General features: G+C 41.3%; 1 protein-coding gene across 6 annotated transcripts in view; it reads left to right on the top strand.

The window, feature by feature from the left end:
- Positions 1-19,835, top strand: part of PTPRM (protein tyrosine phosphatase, receptor type M) — a 939,848-nt gene that overhangs the window by 220,795 nt on the left and 699,218 nt on the right. For all 6 annotated transcript variants that reach the window (XM_019525569.1, XM_019525591.1, XM_019525577.1 and 3 more), the window contains exon 2: positions 8,059-8,181. In XM_019525569.1, coding sequence (XP_019381114.1) covers positions 8,172-8,181 — 10 coding nt within the window. In that variant the 5' untranslated portion in view covers positions 8,059-8,171. The remainder of the gene's footprint in view (positions 1-8,058; positions 8,182-19,835) is intronic.

Genomic DNA, 19,835 nt, shown 5'->3' with positions numbered 1-19,835 from the left:
ATTAAGATTTCTTTAATCCATTTATGTTCATTTATAGGTTTAAGTTTATTGTAATTAATTTAATTAAATTTAATTCTTCATTGAATCACAAAATCTGCTTGCAGACATTAAAAAAAACAAAACAACAAAACAGCTCTTTACTTTAAACTTGGTGCATTCCTTGGTGCACCAAGCCCAGCACCTACTCAGAAGAGGCAGCACGTTAGTTGCACCTGGCCCCCCCAAAGTGGATACAGGGATAGAGATCAGGTGCTTTATTGGGACTTTATGGTGCTTTAATTTAATAGTTAATTGACTTAGCTTTGATAAGTGCCAAAAAACCCTGCTGAAGAACCCGATCTATACAGATGCTGTGGAGCCAGGTCGAGCTAACATGCTGTTTCTTCTGGAAGAATGTTTTCAGAACCTGTAGTTATTTAGACCTAGTGTTATGTGATCATATGTTTGCATGGTGACATAGGTATAATATAGATTGCAATAGTAGTGGAATAATTTAATTCCAAATGCCATAATTAAAAAAATGTTTTTAGTTCTTAGTTTTTAAAACTAATAATTGACTGATTAGTTAATTCTTCTAAAAAATTCATAAATTTGTAGAAAATACAACATAAATTAGATAACCTTAATAGAAAAAAAACTTTGTCTAGCCTGTGTAGATTGAACTGAGAAGCAAGTGAATAGACGTTCACTTTTGATTCCAGAAATGTAGACACATGCGTCTAGTAGCTCAGGCTAGAAGCTGGTGGGGCACTAGAGTGAGCCCTCCCTTCCCTTCAGCAGTGGCTGGAAGGCCTGAGGGAAGCTGAGCTGAAGAGGGAAAAGTAGCCAGGCCCTGGCAGGTTGCTGAGTATGACTGGAAAAGGGTTTAAACCCCAACCTTGGCCTGCATGGCCCCAGTTGAGGTGTGTCAGGAGGGGAAAGGGAGAAGCAGCCCCTGCCAGGCATTTCCCCCCACCTTTTGCCAAAGATGCCGGCCCCAGGTGGGCAGGGGGTAAAAACTTGAAAGGGAAAGAACCTGCATTTTTATAGTTGATAGTTCAAACGAACCTTGGTAAACAGAAAAGTAAAGTATTTGATCTATTTTTTCAGTAAAATAGATCAAATACTTACAGTGGAGTGTAAACAGTCCCTGAAGTTATTGGTTACAGGAGTTTTGGAACAATGAAAAATGTGAGGAAATGTTTTGGGGGATTTTTATTGTGCATCTTCTTTGTCCCTTGTCTGTATAATGCACAATAGAAGGTCAGTGCAGGAGGGAAGCATTCCATTTTTATTTTAGGCAGGTGGAAGTCAGGTACAGTAATAATACCATGAGTAAATAATGGGGAGAAAAGTACAGTGTGAGTAGGCAATGATATAATTACATTGGTGCCAGCAGTTTTGACCCATTTCTAAAGTGTTTCACCTCATTTATAATGAAATTAAATGTGAACATAGGAATGATCAGAGAACAAATAAGAACCATTCAGTCAGTCATGGCTACTGATTTTCAATACTTTATTCATTCATTCAGCATCCCTGTTAATTTGTTTCTCAGATTTTCCCAGTGTTTTTAGTTGAGTCTGCATAACTCCTGGGTGACCACCAGGTACCTCTCTGCCACAGTTACCAATTTAATCTACAAAACCCTGAGAAATCAGTTTTTGTGCAAGTGTGTCCTACCTTCGGTTTGGTCTACGTACAATAATATAGTAACATCTACACTAGGACTGTCCAAATGGCAGCCATGCAGGGCTTGCACAACTTGCATGACAGTGAAGGAAGAGGACATGCTGCCCATGTGAAAGCACACAAAGGTGAGATCACAGTGCACATACAATGGCAGAGGAGGTGGCTTATGTTGCTCAGGTGGTGGCAAAAAGGGGAAGCTTGCATTGCCCACATGATGATGAGGGGTGGGTTTGCTCTGCCCACAGGATGAGTGCTGGCTGCACCACAGGTCTCTGGAAGAGCATTTGCAATACATGGCATGCAGCCTGGGGGTCTGTGGCCAGTACAGCATGCAGCCCCTAGCTGCATGAGCTGAAGATGTGAGCAACGCATGTTTCCTGAGACTGGGGAAACTTGGTGACCACCTGCAGGTGGCAATGTCAGAAGCAGGGGTGTGGTGGCAACAAGCAGGGACTGCCCACAGATGGCTGTGGTGATGGCAGCGAGGGTGGCCTGAGTGGGGACTGCCCACAGGTGGCCGCATCGGTGTTGGGGGGGGTGGCGAGCAGGGACCACATGCAGCTGTCGTCTTTGCTGTTTGTAGCAGCTAGTGGGGACCACGCAGAGCTGCTGGTAGCTGTGTCAGGGGTGGGGAGGCAGCCACCACCCACAGTAGCTGCTGACAGCTTTGGCTGCGGCCAGTCTCAGGTGGGGCACGTGCCCCCCTGTGACCCCCTACGTGTTGCCTATGATTGAAGTTTGCTGTTAAAGATTTTATACAACTCAGTCAATTCTCTTCTTCAGTAATTCTCTTCCTCAATAGCTATTATATATATCTGGACACTGGGAGTATGGAGGAGGGAATACCAAAGTTCATGTTAGAAGTTTCCCTTTTGCAAACAGTCCATGTATGAAGATTAGGTGGGCCTGACATTCAAGAGATAAATATGTAGAGGCTGATTATACCCTTCAAACCCTGTGGACTTAATAGGAAATATGTACAAAAATAATTTAAGAGAATAACACTGTTTAGGGAAAGCAGGCAAAAAAACAATCCTGACAGGTCTGGTTTAGCAATACTCTCTCAAGAGACATGAAGGAAAACAATAGCAAATGAATATCGAGAAACACTCATTCATTGACAAAGGGATTGTCTAGAGCAATCTCTAGGTCCTCAACCTTTTCAGATTTTAGATATGAGCAGGGATCATGGTTTTTCCTGATTTAAAAAAATTGCAAATTCTCTAATAAAACTCCTGAAATCTGGGATTAAAATTAAAGGGCATAGCCCCCCTCAGCCATGCTGGCGCCCTTCGCTCCCCCCCACCCCACAGGCCCCTGGCCCTGCTGGTGTCCCTCACTCCTTCCTCCTCCAGCTCCCCAAGCCCTGCTTTCCTCCCCACAGCCCCTGCCCCCCCAACCTTGCCGCAGGGTCTTCCAGCTGCCAGAGCTATGGGGTCAGGGACCCACATCCACAGCCCCCAACAGAAGGCAGCAGCTGCTGCAGTGGAGCAGAGCCCGGCTCCCTTCCTGCTGCCTGCCTGCTGCGAGCTCGGGCAGGAGGTGGGGCTAGCTCCCTGCTGCAGCGCACACTCCAGTGGGGCAGGGGGAACCTATGCCCCCAGATCTGTGAACAGGGTGGGGGCAGGGCACGTGCATACTGAGGGCTCAGGCTTCCTCCCTGCTGCCCTCCCTGAGGGCCTCTGCAGCTCCGTGGATTTGACCCAGTGCTCCAGGGAACAGTGGCGCCATGCAGGAAAGCTGCTTGCTGCTGTGAGCTCCTCAGTGCCCTGTTGATGCATCCCTTGCACGTGCAGCAGCAGTGAGCGGCACAACCCTGCACTGCTGCCCACACTGCGGCCTCGTGGGTACCGTGGATCTTGCAGCAGCAAGTAGCTTTCCTTGTGCAGTCCTGCTGTTTCCTGCAGTGTTGGGTCGCACCCGTGGGGATGTGGAGGCCCTGAGGAGAGCAGCAGGGCAGGCAGCCTGCACAGATCTGGGGGGCATGGGTCCCTCCACCCCCTGAGGAGTGTGTGCCCTAGTGTGGAGCTGGCCCCAGCCCCTCCACCTCCCAGACAAGCTGTCCATGGTCCCATCCCACTTCTCACCAGGGACCTGTGGCTGTGCATTGCAGCCCCAGGCCTGAAACCCCCCACACTGCCTGGCTGGGCAGCAGCCACTGCCCCAGTGCTGCGCAACCCCGTCCCTCCCTCCCTATGAGGGGGGCCTCAATTCCCTTTCCCCCCTCCACTTACCTGTGGGAGCTGCACTCCAGGCTGCCTGCCTACCATGTGCATGTACATGCACATAGCACCCCCTGCCTGACCCCTCTTCTCTCACTCCTTCCTAGCACTCTGCAGGGAGGAACTCTGCCAGGCTGCAGAGGGCTTGTTACAAAGCTGCAAAATCTGCAGTTTTCTCTGCTAAAATGAGAAATCTGCATTTTACTCTGGTAAAGGGGAAAATCTGCAGTTTACTTCATTTTTTCATGGGAAGTGGCAAACCCAGATCCCTGGACATTAGGCACCTCTCCACTTTTGTGAATTCCCATTTCAAAAACTAATTTATTACAGTGCTTACCTCCTTGTGGAGGGGCTTAACAGGGAAAGCCTGAGCCTGCACTTCTCTTTTTATCTCCTCAGATTTTGGACCATTCTTCAAAGCATCTGGGCACCCTTGGGTGCCCCAGTATTCCGGGCTAGAGTCAAATAGGTTTTCTTATTTCAGTTCCATTTATCCATGTTTATTGTAAACATGTTGATTTGTGAGGACAGAAACATATAAATAGCCATGAGAAATTCACAGAATTTTTAGTTTTTTAAAAGTTGGCCTTTGTAGCTCAATTCTCATCCTGAAGTTCAATACGTACAAATGTATAGTTTTTATGTACTTTTTTTTCAAGTGATAAACACTTTTGTGTAATGTGAGAGTTGCACTATAATTTCATCAGTCCTATATTTGGGCGGTAGATCTTAATATACTGCTAAAGGCTTACTAGATTATAAATATTTTGGCAGTGTTACCTGGCCCTTGCTCTATGCTGTCTCTGTTGCTTGTTGGCTTTTACATGAATATCTGTTTTCAAGAAGTCCAATGCAAGGGCTGGTCTCTTGCTCTTTAGCTGAAGTTTTGCTTGTAGGAGGATTTTATTCTATCAGGTAATATTTATGTAAACATTACTGCAAACATACAGTAAATATTTGCCTAATATTCTAAACCTCCCACCACAAATGTAGTGGAAGTCCTTTTTTTATGCTGTAGAAAAATCTACTTTTTTCTTGATTTTGTTTAACTTTGCAAGGGAGATAATTTATATCTGTTGCTGTCAAGGTGAAATATTATGGTTTAGTGCTGCAAGATCCTTAATGAGTTTTCTGTTCCCAGTGGAATGTCTAATTGAGACTTCTGTGCTTACAAGTGATACAGGAAGATGCAGTGTCCAGGGGTGCTAATTTCTCTGACTTGTCTAGAGCTAATGAATAAGGTTCTTCTATAAAACACAATTAAGAACAGTGTAGGATGACCTATGCCCATGCCATTAGGGCATATGTTTGAGATTCATATAAAAGGAAAACAGATGGCATTATTTAAGGGGAAAAGATATGCTTTAAAGAGACCGTTTATAGTCATTAATGAAAATTAATTTTCATTCTTACAAAACGTGTCACAACTGTTGTGTTAGGTATACATATAGGAAGGCCGTATTATGTCTAGATTAGTGTAACCCTTCTGGGTCGCACTGAAACATGGTTATTAAATATAAGTTTCTTGTTTCCCTATAAAGTGGTTTGGAAACTACTACCAGATATAATATTCTAGACACAATTTAGAAATGTCTTCTAAGGATTTTCTTTTTTAATATATTATTAAACTGACGTGCCTTTTTCAGTGAAGGGTGACAAATTTTGATCTTGTCTGTAGACACAGGCATAGGTGCATCTAAGTTTTGAAAAGGGAGAGGCAGATGGTATGGCACGTCATCGCATATAACTTGACATATTTCTCTCCAGCTCCAGTTAAAGAGAAACTAAGAGGTTTACTAGTATACTTGTGGGGCTAGCACTATAGTATTCATTTTAAGAACAAAGCAAAAACAAATGTAACTATTGGAATGTGCACAGATTTGTTAGATTATATATAAAATTGAAAAAAAATACAACCCAAGTAAAAAAAGAAAAATAAAGTCAGGAGTCAAAAAGAGATTGTGTCATTAGTCTTATACTCATTATAGTTAAATATACATCTCCTATGCAGACTTGTAAAACAAAATCTATCCCTCTTGAGTCTATTGACAGTGCCTCCAGTACTTCACTGTCAGTCATTTCTGCATCTTGAGTTTAATATTACCACACCTGAGTTAAGGTTTTTAGTTAGAGCTAAGAACAGTCTTCAGGGCTCTGAAATAGAAGAGAGGCATCACCAGAAATGGCTAACACAGAACTGCAGAAGAAAAGGGGTTTTGAATAATGGAACATCAAGACCATTAAAAGGATACGGGGTCATTAATAGGGACCTACTTAATTTGTGGTTGTGTGGATTTTGTGGAAACGGCAAAACACTGGATTGTCTGCAAAATGCATACAATCAACAACAACAAAAATCAATAAAAATAAAATGCTGGCTCTCTGATGAAACCAGCAGTCCTTGCTGCTGGGAGGGAAAGGCACTGGCCAGCATGGTGGCATGAAGGGCAGCAGACAAGGTAGTGGTTGAAACCTTATACGTGCTCCCCCTACTGGGGCCTCTCTGCCAATCAGTGGTGAGGGGTGGGACAGCACAAAGGACAGCCAGCTATCAAGACGGCAATTGCACCTCATCTCTCCTCCCCCCCTGGGGCCTCTGCCAATCAGCACTAAGGGGCAGGGCTGCATAAAGGAAGCCAGCAATCAAGATGGGAGCTGCCCCCTTGTCTCTTGTCCCTCCAATTAAGGCCTCTTCACTAATCAGTGCAGAGGGGAGTGCATGAAGGGCAGCCAATGATCAAGATGGCAGCCGTCCCCTCATCTCTCCTGCCCACTGGGTCCTCTCCACCAATCAGTGCCAATGGGCAAGGCTGCCACAAAATGCCTATGGAATTGTCTCTGTGCGCCATGAGCAGGCTACAAAAAACCCTTTGTCTCAGCACGATTTAAGTAGGTTCTTGCCCACTCAGGTTTGCTGGCCCTACCCATCTCACCCATGGGTCGCTTCTGCCCTCCACCCCTCATGGGTTGTACTGCTCCCCGTTACCCTGGTGGACTGCCTATCCCCTCCAGCCTGCTGGGCCCCCAGCCCCACCACTAGCTCCCCAATCCCAACTTACCTGATGTTGGGCAGCCATTTTGATCCAGTTAACTTCCCCCTAACACCCCGAAATATCTGCATTCAGCCCTGAAGTCTAGTATTGTAGGAACAACTGCAGCACCTGTTCTAACATGGGCTGAAGTGCACATGGCTGAAGCTGAATTTTTTTCTAATGAAAAAGCATATGTTTTCATTGAAGTGAAATGCCAAACTTCAGAGGTAATCGGTTCTAGAAAAGTTTCATTATACACCTGAGGAAAGAAACAAAGAATTTCCCCATACTTTTATGATTGCTGAAGCTTTACTTTGTTAATAGTGCAGTATTCTCTAGATAGTTGAAGAAATAAACAGCTCTATTAAACATATAAAGCTGACAAAACTGTAACTGTGATTGGAAATTTTAGGTTTCTTTCTGCTTAATTGCGGAGATTTTTCTTTTCTTTTCCCCATGTTGGAATGGTCTAGTCTCTTGAACCAAGGATCCTTCTTTTGATGACTGGACAATTGAGAAAAAGGGAAAGGAGAGGAAAGAAAACACAACTCTGTTTCCTTTTGGAGAGTTTTCTTCTAAAAGCCTGTGGATTTTTTTTCTCTTTTCCTTTCTCTTCTGTGTGGTCCAAAAGGTTTGAACTTTAGGTTCAGGCACCTTGGTTCCAGCCACTGCCTGCTGACAAAGGTATCACTAGTTGGATTAAGTAATTTTGTAGATCCTTTTGGACTCTTTGTTTTCATGCTAAATGACCAACTTATAAGAGAAGCACTGCCTAAATTCTGAATTAAGTTTTTCCCCAGTTGATTTTGTTTTCCACAGAGGGGAGAACATTCTATTTCCTATTAAATCAGTTACTGCTAGGAAAATAATTAACCAAATATATTTGGATTGTTAAACATATAAGTCCCTTATTTCCTTATAAAGTATTTTGGAAACTATTGCTGGATTTAATAATGTTTTAGAAACAATTTAGAGATACTTTGTAAAGGTTTTCTCACTTTCTCACATGAACATTTCTGTTAAAAATAGACGCACTCAAATGCAGCTTGATATCTAACTGAATCTGTATTAAATATAGAGATTATTTGATATTTACTTGCTTTGTGTAACTCTTACTTTTGTATTTTTTATAGGATGTTGTTCCTTTGATGAGCCATTTAGCTCCTGTGGGTACACTCAGTCTGAGGATGATGATCTTAATTGGGACCAGGTGCACACATTGGTAAAGCCCTTGTCTGATCCATGGATGCCATCAGGTTTGTTTTTGTTTGGATCTTTCTTTTTGTTAGCTTGGAGAGTTGGTTAGTATTTCGTGACCGTGCTGTGGGTAGAACATTGCTTTCTTTAAATCTTAGAGTACTCAGCTAACTGTTGTGACAGGGCATTTTGCAAAAGAAAGTTTCATTTTCTTGTGCTTAAACCATTTGAGGCAATTTAAAAAAATGCTCTTTAAAGGTAGAGAAGAGAGAATGAAATTGGAATGAAGGAATACAAATATTAGCTAGAACTAAACTAATGGACAGAAATCTTTCATAAAGAAAGATGCAAAAGAGAAAAACAATGTAAGTATTTTTCAAAATATGAATTAAATGAGATTCTAAATAAAAAGATTGTGAAGAAAAACACTGAGAAACACAAAAATGGGATGCAGATATGCAATGCTGCAATTATTTTTTTCTTAATCAAACAAAATGCCTTTTAAATATAGTATCCAATGGATAGTCTTTTTTTGCTCTGAGGCCCAATGGGATGAAATTCCATGGCAACAGGCCCTAAATTCTGCTACAGTACTAATTTATTCTTGCCATGAAATACCCTCATTCCCATCCCACCTACCTACACATAAGCATAAAGAACTATGCCTCAGGGTTGAAAATATCCATTGCCATAATAGTCTCCAGTGATTATTTTCAAGGGTATGTGTTTTTTAGTATGCCCTCTACTCCTGACTTCTGCCTCCTCTGATATTGGCCCTGGCTTAGAACCTCCTTTCCATTTCTAAATATTGCAATTTCATGTCCACACACCTAATGATGCCAAAAATAAACACGGCACCTCCTATGATCAGTGGTTTTAATAGTTCAGCACTTCCTAGGTATTAAGGTGCTATTCTAGCCATAATGTATTACTCTCATTAATAAATTTATTGCCATAAATATGCACATCTGCCTTAATTCCATTAGAAATTGTTGTGCTATTATTTCATTAATGTCTAAGTCAATTAGTGCCTTAAAACTCTAATACTGTGCATTGGTGGCTGGCTTAAAAATCTATTAATAGCTTTTCCTTCATAAGAGAAAAAATGCTACTTGCTTATTTTTTGTAAAAGAGAAAATGTTTTTAAAATTACTTAAAATCCTATTAGAGTAAATTACTTATACTAATCACTTACAAAGATCCATTTATCAGTCTATCATATGTATTAGTTACTAGTGCCATATGCTGGTATGAACAGTAGAATTGGACCAAGTTTGAACACTTACTTGCACTAAATTTTTTTCCTCTTCTCTACGTTTCCTTCAAGTAAGTTGGGATATAACTTCAGCACAAGTATTTCTGTTGACTGAGTGCTGGGATTTGACCTCTGTGCTAGACAGAGTTCATCAACTTCAGTTAAAAGTGTTCTTGCAGATTCTTTTTTGAGCTGGTTCTTGTCCATTAGCCTTGGCACATATGATAGCATATTTTCTGGACCATTTCATTAGTACAGTTTCTCAACTTGGTGCTAATGCAATGGAAAGCATTTCCTATAATTTATGTTCTATGTAGTACAAACCTTATGTAGTAGCTTATTTAAAGTTTTTGCTAAAACAATACAATGAATTTGATAGTAAAATAAGATATAATTATATAATTTATGGTTGTTGGTAAAATATATAGTACAACGATGCATTCTACCAATTTAAACAAATTAAAACAGAACATATAAACATTATGGTACAAAAAATAGATTAAATGAAGGAGATACTATAGTTGGATGAAAGAACAAAAACAGGAATTTTATTTGATTTTTGGCCCTTATTTTTTGTGGAAGTAATGCAGATACTCCTAGGGGGTATAGAACAGCCTGTAAACTACTAAAGAGAAACCAACTTATTTTTTCTTATTAGCTCAGTATTTAAAATCTTCCATCACTGAAGAAATATATACATATAATTTTACTGTCAATTATACTGTCATTTTATATTGTTTAAGTGAAAGCTGTAAGTAAACTATTACTAATACAAACCTTATGTTGTCCTTGAAATGATTATGTTGCCAGTAGTTCAGATCTGTTTATTATCTATTTAGTTTTATTCCTAGTAATCCCTACCAATTTATGGAAGAAGTATCAGGGGGTCTTCCCAGTTTTCCTCAGTATATGGAACAGCTTTAGAGTTATGTTTTCCTGCAGGTTAATGCATTACATTTTTGAATATTTTAGCTTCCATGTGTAGAAATCTAGTCAATGGGCACGTCTACATGTGTGCATTTACTGCGCAGTAACCAAAATTAATGCACAGTACGGGTGCATGTCTACACATGCATGGCCGTACTGCACAATAAATACAGTAACTTACGCCAACCTGAGCATAAATTTGATACCTGCATCATGCAGGTATCAAATTTATGCCCAATTACTTACTGCTCAGTAACACATGTGGGCTCTTGGCAGGCCACCTCTCCTGTCTTCAGCTTGAGACTAAAGTGAGTCCCAAGTGCTGGCAGCCATATGGCTGGAGGCTGGAGGTCCCCTCAGTGGCCACAGGGGCACATGGCAGGCTGCTCTGACCTGGGACTAAATTTAGTCCCAGGTTGCCTGCACATGTAGATATTGGCCTATTCCTGCTTATTGCATAGTAATTTACTGCATAGTAAATTTAAGCTGGTGTAAATGTATGTATAGACATGCCCAATGTGTAGGAACTCTGGTATGTCATTAGAGAAGATTACTTATGTGATATTTATCTAATATCATTTTAGCTTATTTATTTGTTTTGTTGTCTTTCTTTCTGTGTGGGATACTACAGTTGTTGATGTTTTATCTTTCAGATAACCAATTATATGAATATTTAATATGGGAGAACATAAATCATATTTAGAATATTGGGAGGTCTTTACTACTTGCTCATAAAGGATATAAAATGTTTTTTAAGAATCTTGGGATAGCACCTGGCACTTGGGGGATCTCTCTGAGAGTTTAGTGGTAGAGGATTAGGAGGAGGGAAGGGGATAGAAGGAGAAGGATTCTTATTTATTGCATTTAAGGCCAAGAATCCAGTCAAGTGTTATCTGGTTTTCCTCTCATTTTGTATAGACTTTTTTCTTATTTTTGTTGATTTCATCTTCTTGATGATTTTATTTATTTTTCAGTTAGCATTTAACCAGTGAGTTATGTGATACATTTAAAAAAAAATTATATGAAATAATTTGTCAGCAGTTTCTAAGCTACATATTTTAGAAAAAAATAAGCTCAGATGGTAATGAATAGAACATCTTAGATTAATGGTTTGTAAGTTATCCCAGGCTTTTGCAGTAAAAAGCTTTATGCAACAATACTGTAATGCTAAACTAAAACAAGTTCACTCAGCTTAGTGGTCCCTTGTCAACAGAAAAATTAATGCACACAACGTTCCTAATTTCAGGCAATATGCTTCAATGAGTGAGTTGATGTCAGTTCAGAACATTTCAGATAATTTGGTGGCAATGGGGGAAGCATACTGTTTAGTCCTTGAATTGGGTATTTGATTTATTTTAATCCACAGAGAGTACTGAAGGTTAAAGTCTACTTCAGATAAGGAGCCATTGATAGCTTTAAATGGTAAGCTATTTAAATGGGACAAAATAAATGTATGACCCATAAAAGTTGTTTTAAAAGTACATCTTAATATTTACCAGAGTTCTTGCAGTGCTTGTTGTAAAGTCTGAGTTGTGCTGAAATACAAGCCAGAATAAAATGAGTTTTTTACAGTATGTCACCATAGGCTTTAATCCTCGTGGAGCCTTTGTATACTACTGCAGTGCAAAACATAAATGCTAAATTAATGTTATTCAATGAAGTGAGTAAATCTGGAGGCCTAACTTATTTGATAAATATCAACCTTTTACTATAGATATTACTCTGAAAATGCATAGAGTAAAGTAATCAAAGAATGACATCTTTTTCTGCATACACACATTCAAATAATCTGGGAAAATTCTCCCAGGTTTGTTCTGGTAGAAAAGCTTAACCAGAGCCACAAATACAGACTATCTCTATGTCTGCCTGGAGTTAGTCTTCTTGGTGACAGATGGCAGCTGTGCATACGGCAGTCCTGATTGGCTGTCCCAGTCTGCCCACAGTCATCCTGTCGTTCCCTGCAGCACAATGTTGGGATTGTGAAAGGGGCATGTTCTGCCCCATGCTGGAGCAGCAGAGTTCAGCAAGTGACACGCTGTCCTCCCGGGGGGTAAGGGGTAAGGATGGGGATGCTGGAGGACTGTGTTCTCTTCTGGGAGAAGCCCAGTATGTACAGATAGTTACTGTTACAGAAGAAATTGCCCTGGGAGTGATTAAACCCTGGCTTTTTCCAGTTTCTTTTTCTTCTAGAGTAGCCACTCCTACTTTGGCACAAAAAGCCTAAATAAATGTGTTTATTCTGTACGTTAATGGTTTCTTCTGGGAGAGCAGCAACTCTCCCAGGGGAAGCTGAATGTCTTTATGTGGTTTTTATGTTTTTCTGGAAGTTTATGTGGACTGAATGATAGTGGTTAAACCTCTACCATTTTTTTTTTTTAAAGAGCGTAGGATCAGGAGTAAGCTGGAATATGGAGATGGCTAAGTAACTTGTTTAAAAAAAGTTGTATATAAAATGAAAACTGAAAAATGTAAATAGAAAATGTCTTGATAATAGATTGGCTTACCTGCCACACTTTATAAAATGTTGTAGGAAAAGCGGTCATTCACTCTCTCCTAAGCGCTCTTTTCATCCTTAACTTTCTGCTGTAAGAACTTTTATTTTTTAATTATTTTACTTTTTCAAAACTCAGAGATAGATTTTATTAATATCCAGTAGTTATTACTGTATTGTACTTAATGTATTGAACTGCTGGATTCTTATATATTGTTGCTTTGACCTGCAATTATACAAAGCTAACTTAAAATGTTATAAAATATTAAATCTACTTTCTTCATATGATTATATTATGATTAGAACAAATTATTTTAGATCAGTGATAAGGGTCTGACATCTCAATAGCAGATGGTGTTTGGAATAATTTTATTTTAACTCCATTATCCTTGCACGACCCTCCCCTTACTTACTTTCTTGATCATTATGAACAGGACTCTATCCTACCTGTCAAGCCCATAACTGGGGCATCCCCTTGAATTTGGACTTCATTTAAGGTCTTCATATTTTATCAATATTTTTTTTTTATAAACAGGAATGTTTTTGATTTATTGACATATTTGTTACATAGGGTTCTACATATTTCTTACTGGAAATGGTCTCTGAGATCTCTTTAAATACCTGATTTCTTACTTAGTAGTTGAAGCTCATGCTTTGTGGTTTCACTGCTATTGCTACCTGATCCGTTTTGGTTAAATGTAGTGTGCGGATTGACTGTCTGTGCTACAGTCTCATCTCCAGTTCCAGCGCAGCACCTTCATTAGGAGGAAGGGGAATGGTCAGAGGTGTCCTAAATAGGTCTTTTTTGCTTACTAATAGTTAATCTTTTCATGGGGGAATGGAGACCTTAATTTGTTGTGGACTTCAGGGCTCTTTTCTTTGTTCTCATGGTTAGTCCCACTGGATTACTTATAATTCATCCTGCTATTTAGAAATTAATAAGGGATGGATCAAAGCCTTTCCTAGTGTCTCAGAGTTCAAAGTGTGTGATGTGAGTGCCTCCATCTCCAAACCTCAAGTCAGTTATTTCCAGTTATCTTTTAAGACAGTTGTTCTAGATGACAGTAATCAAGTTAGTAAAGCAGGTGAGCAAGGAATGGACTCCTTCATCCCTCCTTAGAAGCAAACAATATTATCCTCCAAGGAGCTGTTTCCTTAGCATATTGTTTTAAGGATTGATGGAGAAATTAAAGAGGGAATTCTTGTCCCAATCAGATTTGTGGGAGATTAAAAAGATTTTGCTCATCACTTTTTCTAGCACTTAATTTGTTGGCAAGCACTAATGGCTGACAGTATTTTGTTAACAGCTGGAGCTGTGGTTTTAGGAAAAGCAGCCAGAAAGTCACTGTAATTTGAGGCACAGGTCATTGGATGCTATATCATACAGCTGTTTAACAAACCTGCCATTCATAGAGAGCTAGCTCTTTGGGCTGAATTTGAAATTACTTGGAAATATATGGCAAGGATAAATCTACTTCATTGTTGATGCCAAAGACCAAGTCCCTAGGCTGCCAAAAAATCTCAAACTTGATTTAGAAACAAAACCTTTTTAGTATCTAAAACTTTCTTCTTTTTATCAGTAGGGATCTGTGATCCCATCATTTAAATAACATGATTACATGGTAGGTATTATCCTGTGTATTATCCTAGTTATGATACTCAGTAGAGATGTACAAAAGCTATCTGAAAGAGAAAAAAAATGACTATAAAATATTTTCTTTGAGTATTACGTAGATGTCAGTAGTCAGTACTATTTTTCAATTCAGAGCAGTAAACTCAGTCCAAATCACCACATTCAGAAGGCAGTGGGCATATCTACATAAGGCACTTCACTGCGCAGCAGACTAATTTGCTGCTCAGTAAAGCATCACTGTCTACACGTGCACAGCAGCTAAGGCACAGTAGTTTAATTTACTACACTGCAGGATAGTCCCATCAGATACAAGTGGTATCTGAAGCCAGAGTATATTCAGTTGTATTAACTGCATGTATAGATATACCCAGCATATATCAGCCTCTCCTATTAACCATTTCTCTCAATATCATCCGTTTTTCCCTTTCTCTCAATATCATCTCCAGACCAAGACATAAAATTTAGCTCACCTGAAGATTGAAGAAAATATGTGGCAGTATATCTTGTCAAAGTGTTGTGACTGCCTGAGCTTATTATTCATATGATACAAGTCATTTTATTTGTGAAACAATCCAATTTTCCAAAATATTAGACTGTATCCTAATTTGACCATACATGCTTGCAGAACTGTAGAAAAAAGCAATTAAAATTCTTTCATGAATTCCATGTGCTGAATTTAAATATCTCAGTACTTTTGTGCTGTGATTTAAAGCAATATAGTTATTTCTCCCAACAGCTGAAGTAATGCATTCTTCATCTAGAAGTCACAACATTTCTAATCAACTGCATTTCAGTAGTACAAAGCAAAAGAAAATATCGTCTGGACCTCACTGAAAATGTAATGATGTACACAACCATTTAATTACGGAAAAACAGGTGCAGGTAATTATCCTAGTCATAATGTTGCAGTGGTTAATAACATCAAATATTTGTAATAACTGCTCACAAGCAATTCATGTTAATCTTTCTTCCTCATTCATATGTTACAGTATACATTTCTAATTTTTTTTTAAATACTCATTCACATCAGATCATGGAAACTGCAGATGTTCCACTTCTTTCAGAAATGAATTCATATGTTATATTTTTGAGTGCATATATGTTTCCAGTTTTAACAATTATAATAGTCAGCTACTTCAGGGGCACTAACAGACGTGAAGAAAACCCCCCCATTGCTTTACTGGGAGAGGCATCTCATTAGTTTGACCTTGCTCCCCAGTGTTTATATAGATTGGGTGTTTCAGCGGGGCTTTTTGGCACTTTTATCTCAATCTGATTCAATCAACTATTAGATAAGTGCCAAAAAAACCCAATGAAGCTCCTGATCCATACAGACGTTTGACAAGCCAGGTCAAAATAATGTGATGCCTCATCTGGGCACGTGCTGCACTTCGTGCAGGGGTGCACCAAGCTGGAAGTAAAGAGCCATTTGTTTGGGTTTTTTTTCCACATCTGTAAGTGCCCTCTTAGAAATTATTAGTTAGTTCTTTATTTCCATATATTTTATACCTCTCCTACATTCACCCTCCTGCCTCAATTAACCATTATGATTATTGGCTTCCAGTGGATTAGACAAGACAGACTTTGCAACTTTCAAGTACAGCACTTCTTCAAGTAGTGTAATTGTAATTGCACAATACCAAGCAGTCCACTCTCCACGGCACTTCACAGACCAGCACAGCCTTTTTAGACCAGAAGAGAGAGAGAGAGAGAGGGCCTAATCCAATAAAGGATTTAGACATCTAAATTATGTCTCAAGCAGACTTTAGATGTAAAAAAAGTGTATCTCCATACTGGGATACCCAGTTCTACATCTGGACCTAGAAACAGTACAGCTGTCTTAATGCAGCAATGCATGTAAGAAAACAGGCTTGGCTGACACCTCAGTTCTATTGCTCGTAGTTCTGAAGCTTGCCACAGATCACCCCATTTGGAGGGGAAGTTCAGCTTATCACTATGCTTAAGAAGAAGCCTTGTTATTATCTCCCTTTCGTGAAAGAAGCCAGCCCTGGTACATTTTCACAAGGGGTAGACATCTAGTTTTGAGACCCTGGCTCTTCTCTGTCCCTGGCTTCCCTGATGATCCATAGCAATCCTGCCTCAAAGAGCTCCTTCTTTTAGGTCAGCTCCCAGGAGGGAGGAATCAAGGTGCTAAGGTCCCAAACAGCACAGCAGGTATGTCTGCTTCAAACAAATATTCTATATTGTGCAATTCCCTCTGTTCTTCCTTTCTCCAATTTCTTTGCTTCCACTTTTCTGAGCAGGGACCAGGTCATCCCCCCTCCTTCCCCCCCCCAGAATCCTGGACGGACCTAGGGGAGGCACAGCCAGGCCCAGGGTCAGTGAGGACCTAGTCAGTTCCCTAGTAAGGGAACTTCTGGTGGGACTAGATGTGTTCAAGTCAGCAAGTCCTGACGATCTCCACCCCAGAGTGCTAAGGGAATTGGCAGAGGTCATTGAGGGACCCCTGGCACAGCTTTACAATCACTCATGGTGCTCTGGTGAGGTGCCTGACAACTGGAAAAAGGCCAGTGTTGTCCCCATTTTCAAAAAAGGGAGGAAGGAGGACCCAGGAAACTATAGGCCTGTTAGTTTCAGCTCGGTCCTGGAGAAGCTCTTTGAGAAAATTATCTAGGAGCACATCTGCGAGAGACCAGCAGGAGATATTATGCTTAGGGACAATCAGTATGGGTTCGTTAGAGGCAGGTCCTGTCAGACCAACCTGGTTGTCTCTATGACCAGATCACAAAATCTTTGGACGCAGGTGTTGTGGTGGACATAGTCTTCCTGGACTTTAGGAAGGCCTTTGACACTCTCTCACCCCATTCTCATTAAAAAATTAGGTGAGTGTGGTGTCGATGCCTACACAGTCAGATGGGTCGCAAATTGATTGGAGGGCCACACCCAGAGAGTGGTGGTGGATGGGTCATTTTTGACCTGGAGGGATGTAGGCAGTGGGGTTCCCCAGGGCTTGGTCCTCGGGTCCACACTGTTCAACATCTTCATTGGTGACTTCAACAAGGGAGTGAAAAGCACCTTGTTCAAATTTGCCCATGACACTAAGGTGTGGGGAGAAGTGGGCACACCAGAGGAGAGGGACAGGCTGCAATTGGATCTGGATAGGTTATAGGGGTGGGCAGATGAGAACAGGATGGGTTTCAGCACTGACAAGTGCATGGTACTGCACCTGGGGAGGAAGAACCATCAGCATACCTACAAGCTGGGGAACTCCCTTCTTGTCAGCACAGAGGCAGAAAAGGCTCTTGGAGTCATTATTGATTGCAAGATGAACATGGGCTGCCAATGTGAGGACGCAGTCAGGAAGGCTAACTGCACCTTGTCATGCATCCACAGATGCATCACAAGCAGGTCCAAGGAGGTGATCCTCCCCCTCTATGCAACATTGATCACGCTGCAGTTAGAGTACTGCATCCAGTTCTGGGTGCTGCACTTCAGGAGGGATGTGGCCAGCATTGAGAGGGTCCTGACAAGGGCCACTCGCATGATCAGGAGACAGCAGGCCCTACAAGGAGAGGCTATAGGACCTGAATCTACTCAGCCTCCACAAAAGAAGGCTGAGAGGGGAACTGGTGGCCGGTTATAAACTGACCAAGGGGGACCAGCAGGCAATGGGAGAGTCCCTGTCCCCTGAGCTCTACTACTGTAACAAGGAACAATGGCCATAAGTTGACGGAGGGTAGATTCAGGCTAGATATCAGGAGGCACCACTTCACAGTCAGGGCTGCTAGGATCTGGAACCAACTTCCAAGGGAAGTGGTGCTCGCTCCTACCCTGGGGGTCTTCAAGAGGAGGCTAGATTAATCACCTAGCTGGGGTTGTTCGACCCCAGCGTCCTTTCCTGCCCATGGCAGGGGGTCGGACTTGATGATCTGCTCAGGTCCCTTCCGACCCTACCAGCTATGAAACTATGGACTACTCTTTTTCCTCTACTCTCCTGCCTGGATCTACTTTTACTCTACACCCAGCTTTCTGAGCCTCACTTTTTTTCTCCTCAGGCAGTCAGCTACCCTTGCAACAAAACTATAGTAATGAACATGGACTGACAATTATCCAATAAAATTAACCAATCAGGAACAGTGTCTGTGGCCTGCTGCCAGACCCAGACTGCCATCTGCCTCTGGGGTGAAAAGGACATCTAGATGTTCTGCTTGTGAAGCTGTTTTCAGCAGCAACATATGCTCATGCTGAGCCCTGCAATGTGTTCCCCACCAAAACTGTAGGCTAGAATTCAGCCCACCTCACTTCTTGGGTCACAGAGCTCTCTTAAGATAGCTCTATACCCCACAGCTGAGTGCTGTATAGACGTTCCCTGAATTTAGAATTTATGGTTCTGAAGTATCCACTGGGCTGCTGGACCTTGATTCACTTATAATCTGTAAGTCTTAACATTTGTCTTCAAAGTTTTCCAGATGCATACAGTTGTGCATACTGAGAATTAATGCAGTGTAAGCAGCTTAGTACTTACTGGGATTTAGTACTTGCTTAAGCCTGATCAGATTCCAGAAACCTAAGGGTGCCTGTAGATGTGCAGGGAGGCTGTGCTGATGCACTGTAACTACAGCACATTAGAGCAGACTTGATTAATCTAGTCTGTTAGAGTGTGCTAATTAGCACACTCTAGCCAGCTTCTGTGACTCGTGCATCGGCATTCCCCCTCTTCAAAATGGAGGCAGAGACACTTCAACGAAAGCTCATTGAATGAGCTTTCATTAATGCACCCCCACTGCCATTTTGAAGTGTGGGGATGCTGATACATGAGATGATGCAGGCACTTTAGAGGGGCTGTCAGAGCCACTCTAATTAAAGTGCCCCCCCCCCCGGAACACAGGTAAAAATGCCGTAAGCGTTCCTCTGCCAAATTCAGTCAGTCTCTGAGATAGATTCTTCAGATGCAACTAAGAAAGTTGAGAGTACTGAGTTTCTAAAATGGGAAGGAGCTGGTATTAGGCCCCTAGCCTAGTGGGTTGAATTTTTGTCCAGGAAATGGGAGACCTAGTTTCAATTTCTTCTGACTGTGGGCTGTTATGCTTAAGGTTTAAGGGCTGTTAGGCTTAAGCTAGAATAGGGGGCTCCTGTTGAAGCTGGACCATTTATAGAAAGAAAGTCAAGATTCACAAGTCCAGAAAAAGTGCAAGAGGGATCATAAAACTGTAGCCCAATGGTTAGAAAATTCACCAGGAAAGCAGAAGCATTAGGTGCTATTCCAGGCTCCCAAAACTATTCCTATAGCTCTGATTAAACAGTCAGGCCACATCCAGATGAGGACAGATGTGTGATATGTGGCACACAGACCTCTCTGTGGTGCTTCACACCTCACATGCAGATGTTTTCCACACTGCTACCTTGCAGTGCTTGGGGGGGGGGGGGGGGGCCCCGGGGAATTTGG

This window comes from Gavialis gangeticus, unplaced genomic scaffold, assembly GCF_001723915.1.
Source record: "Gavialis gangeticus isolate Ggan-Ray unplaced genomic scaffold, GavGan_comp1, whole genome shotgun sequence".
NCBI lineage: Eukaryota > Metazoa > Chordata > Crocodylia > Gavialidae > Gavialis > Gavialis gangeticus.
The sequence above is the reverse complement of the archived record's forward strand: the minus strand, read 5'-3'. Positions and strand labels throughout refer to the sequence as shown.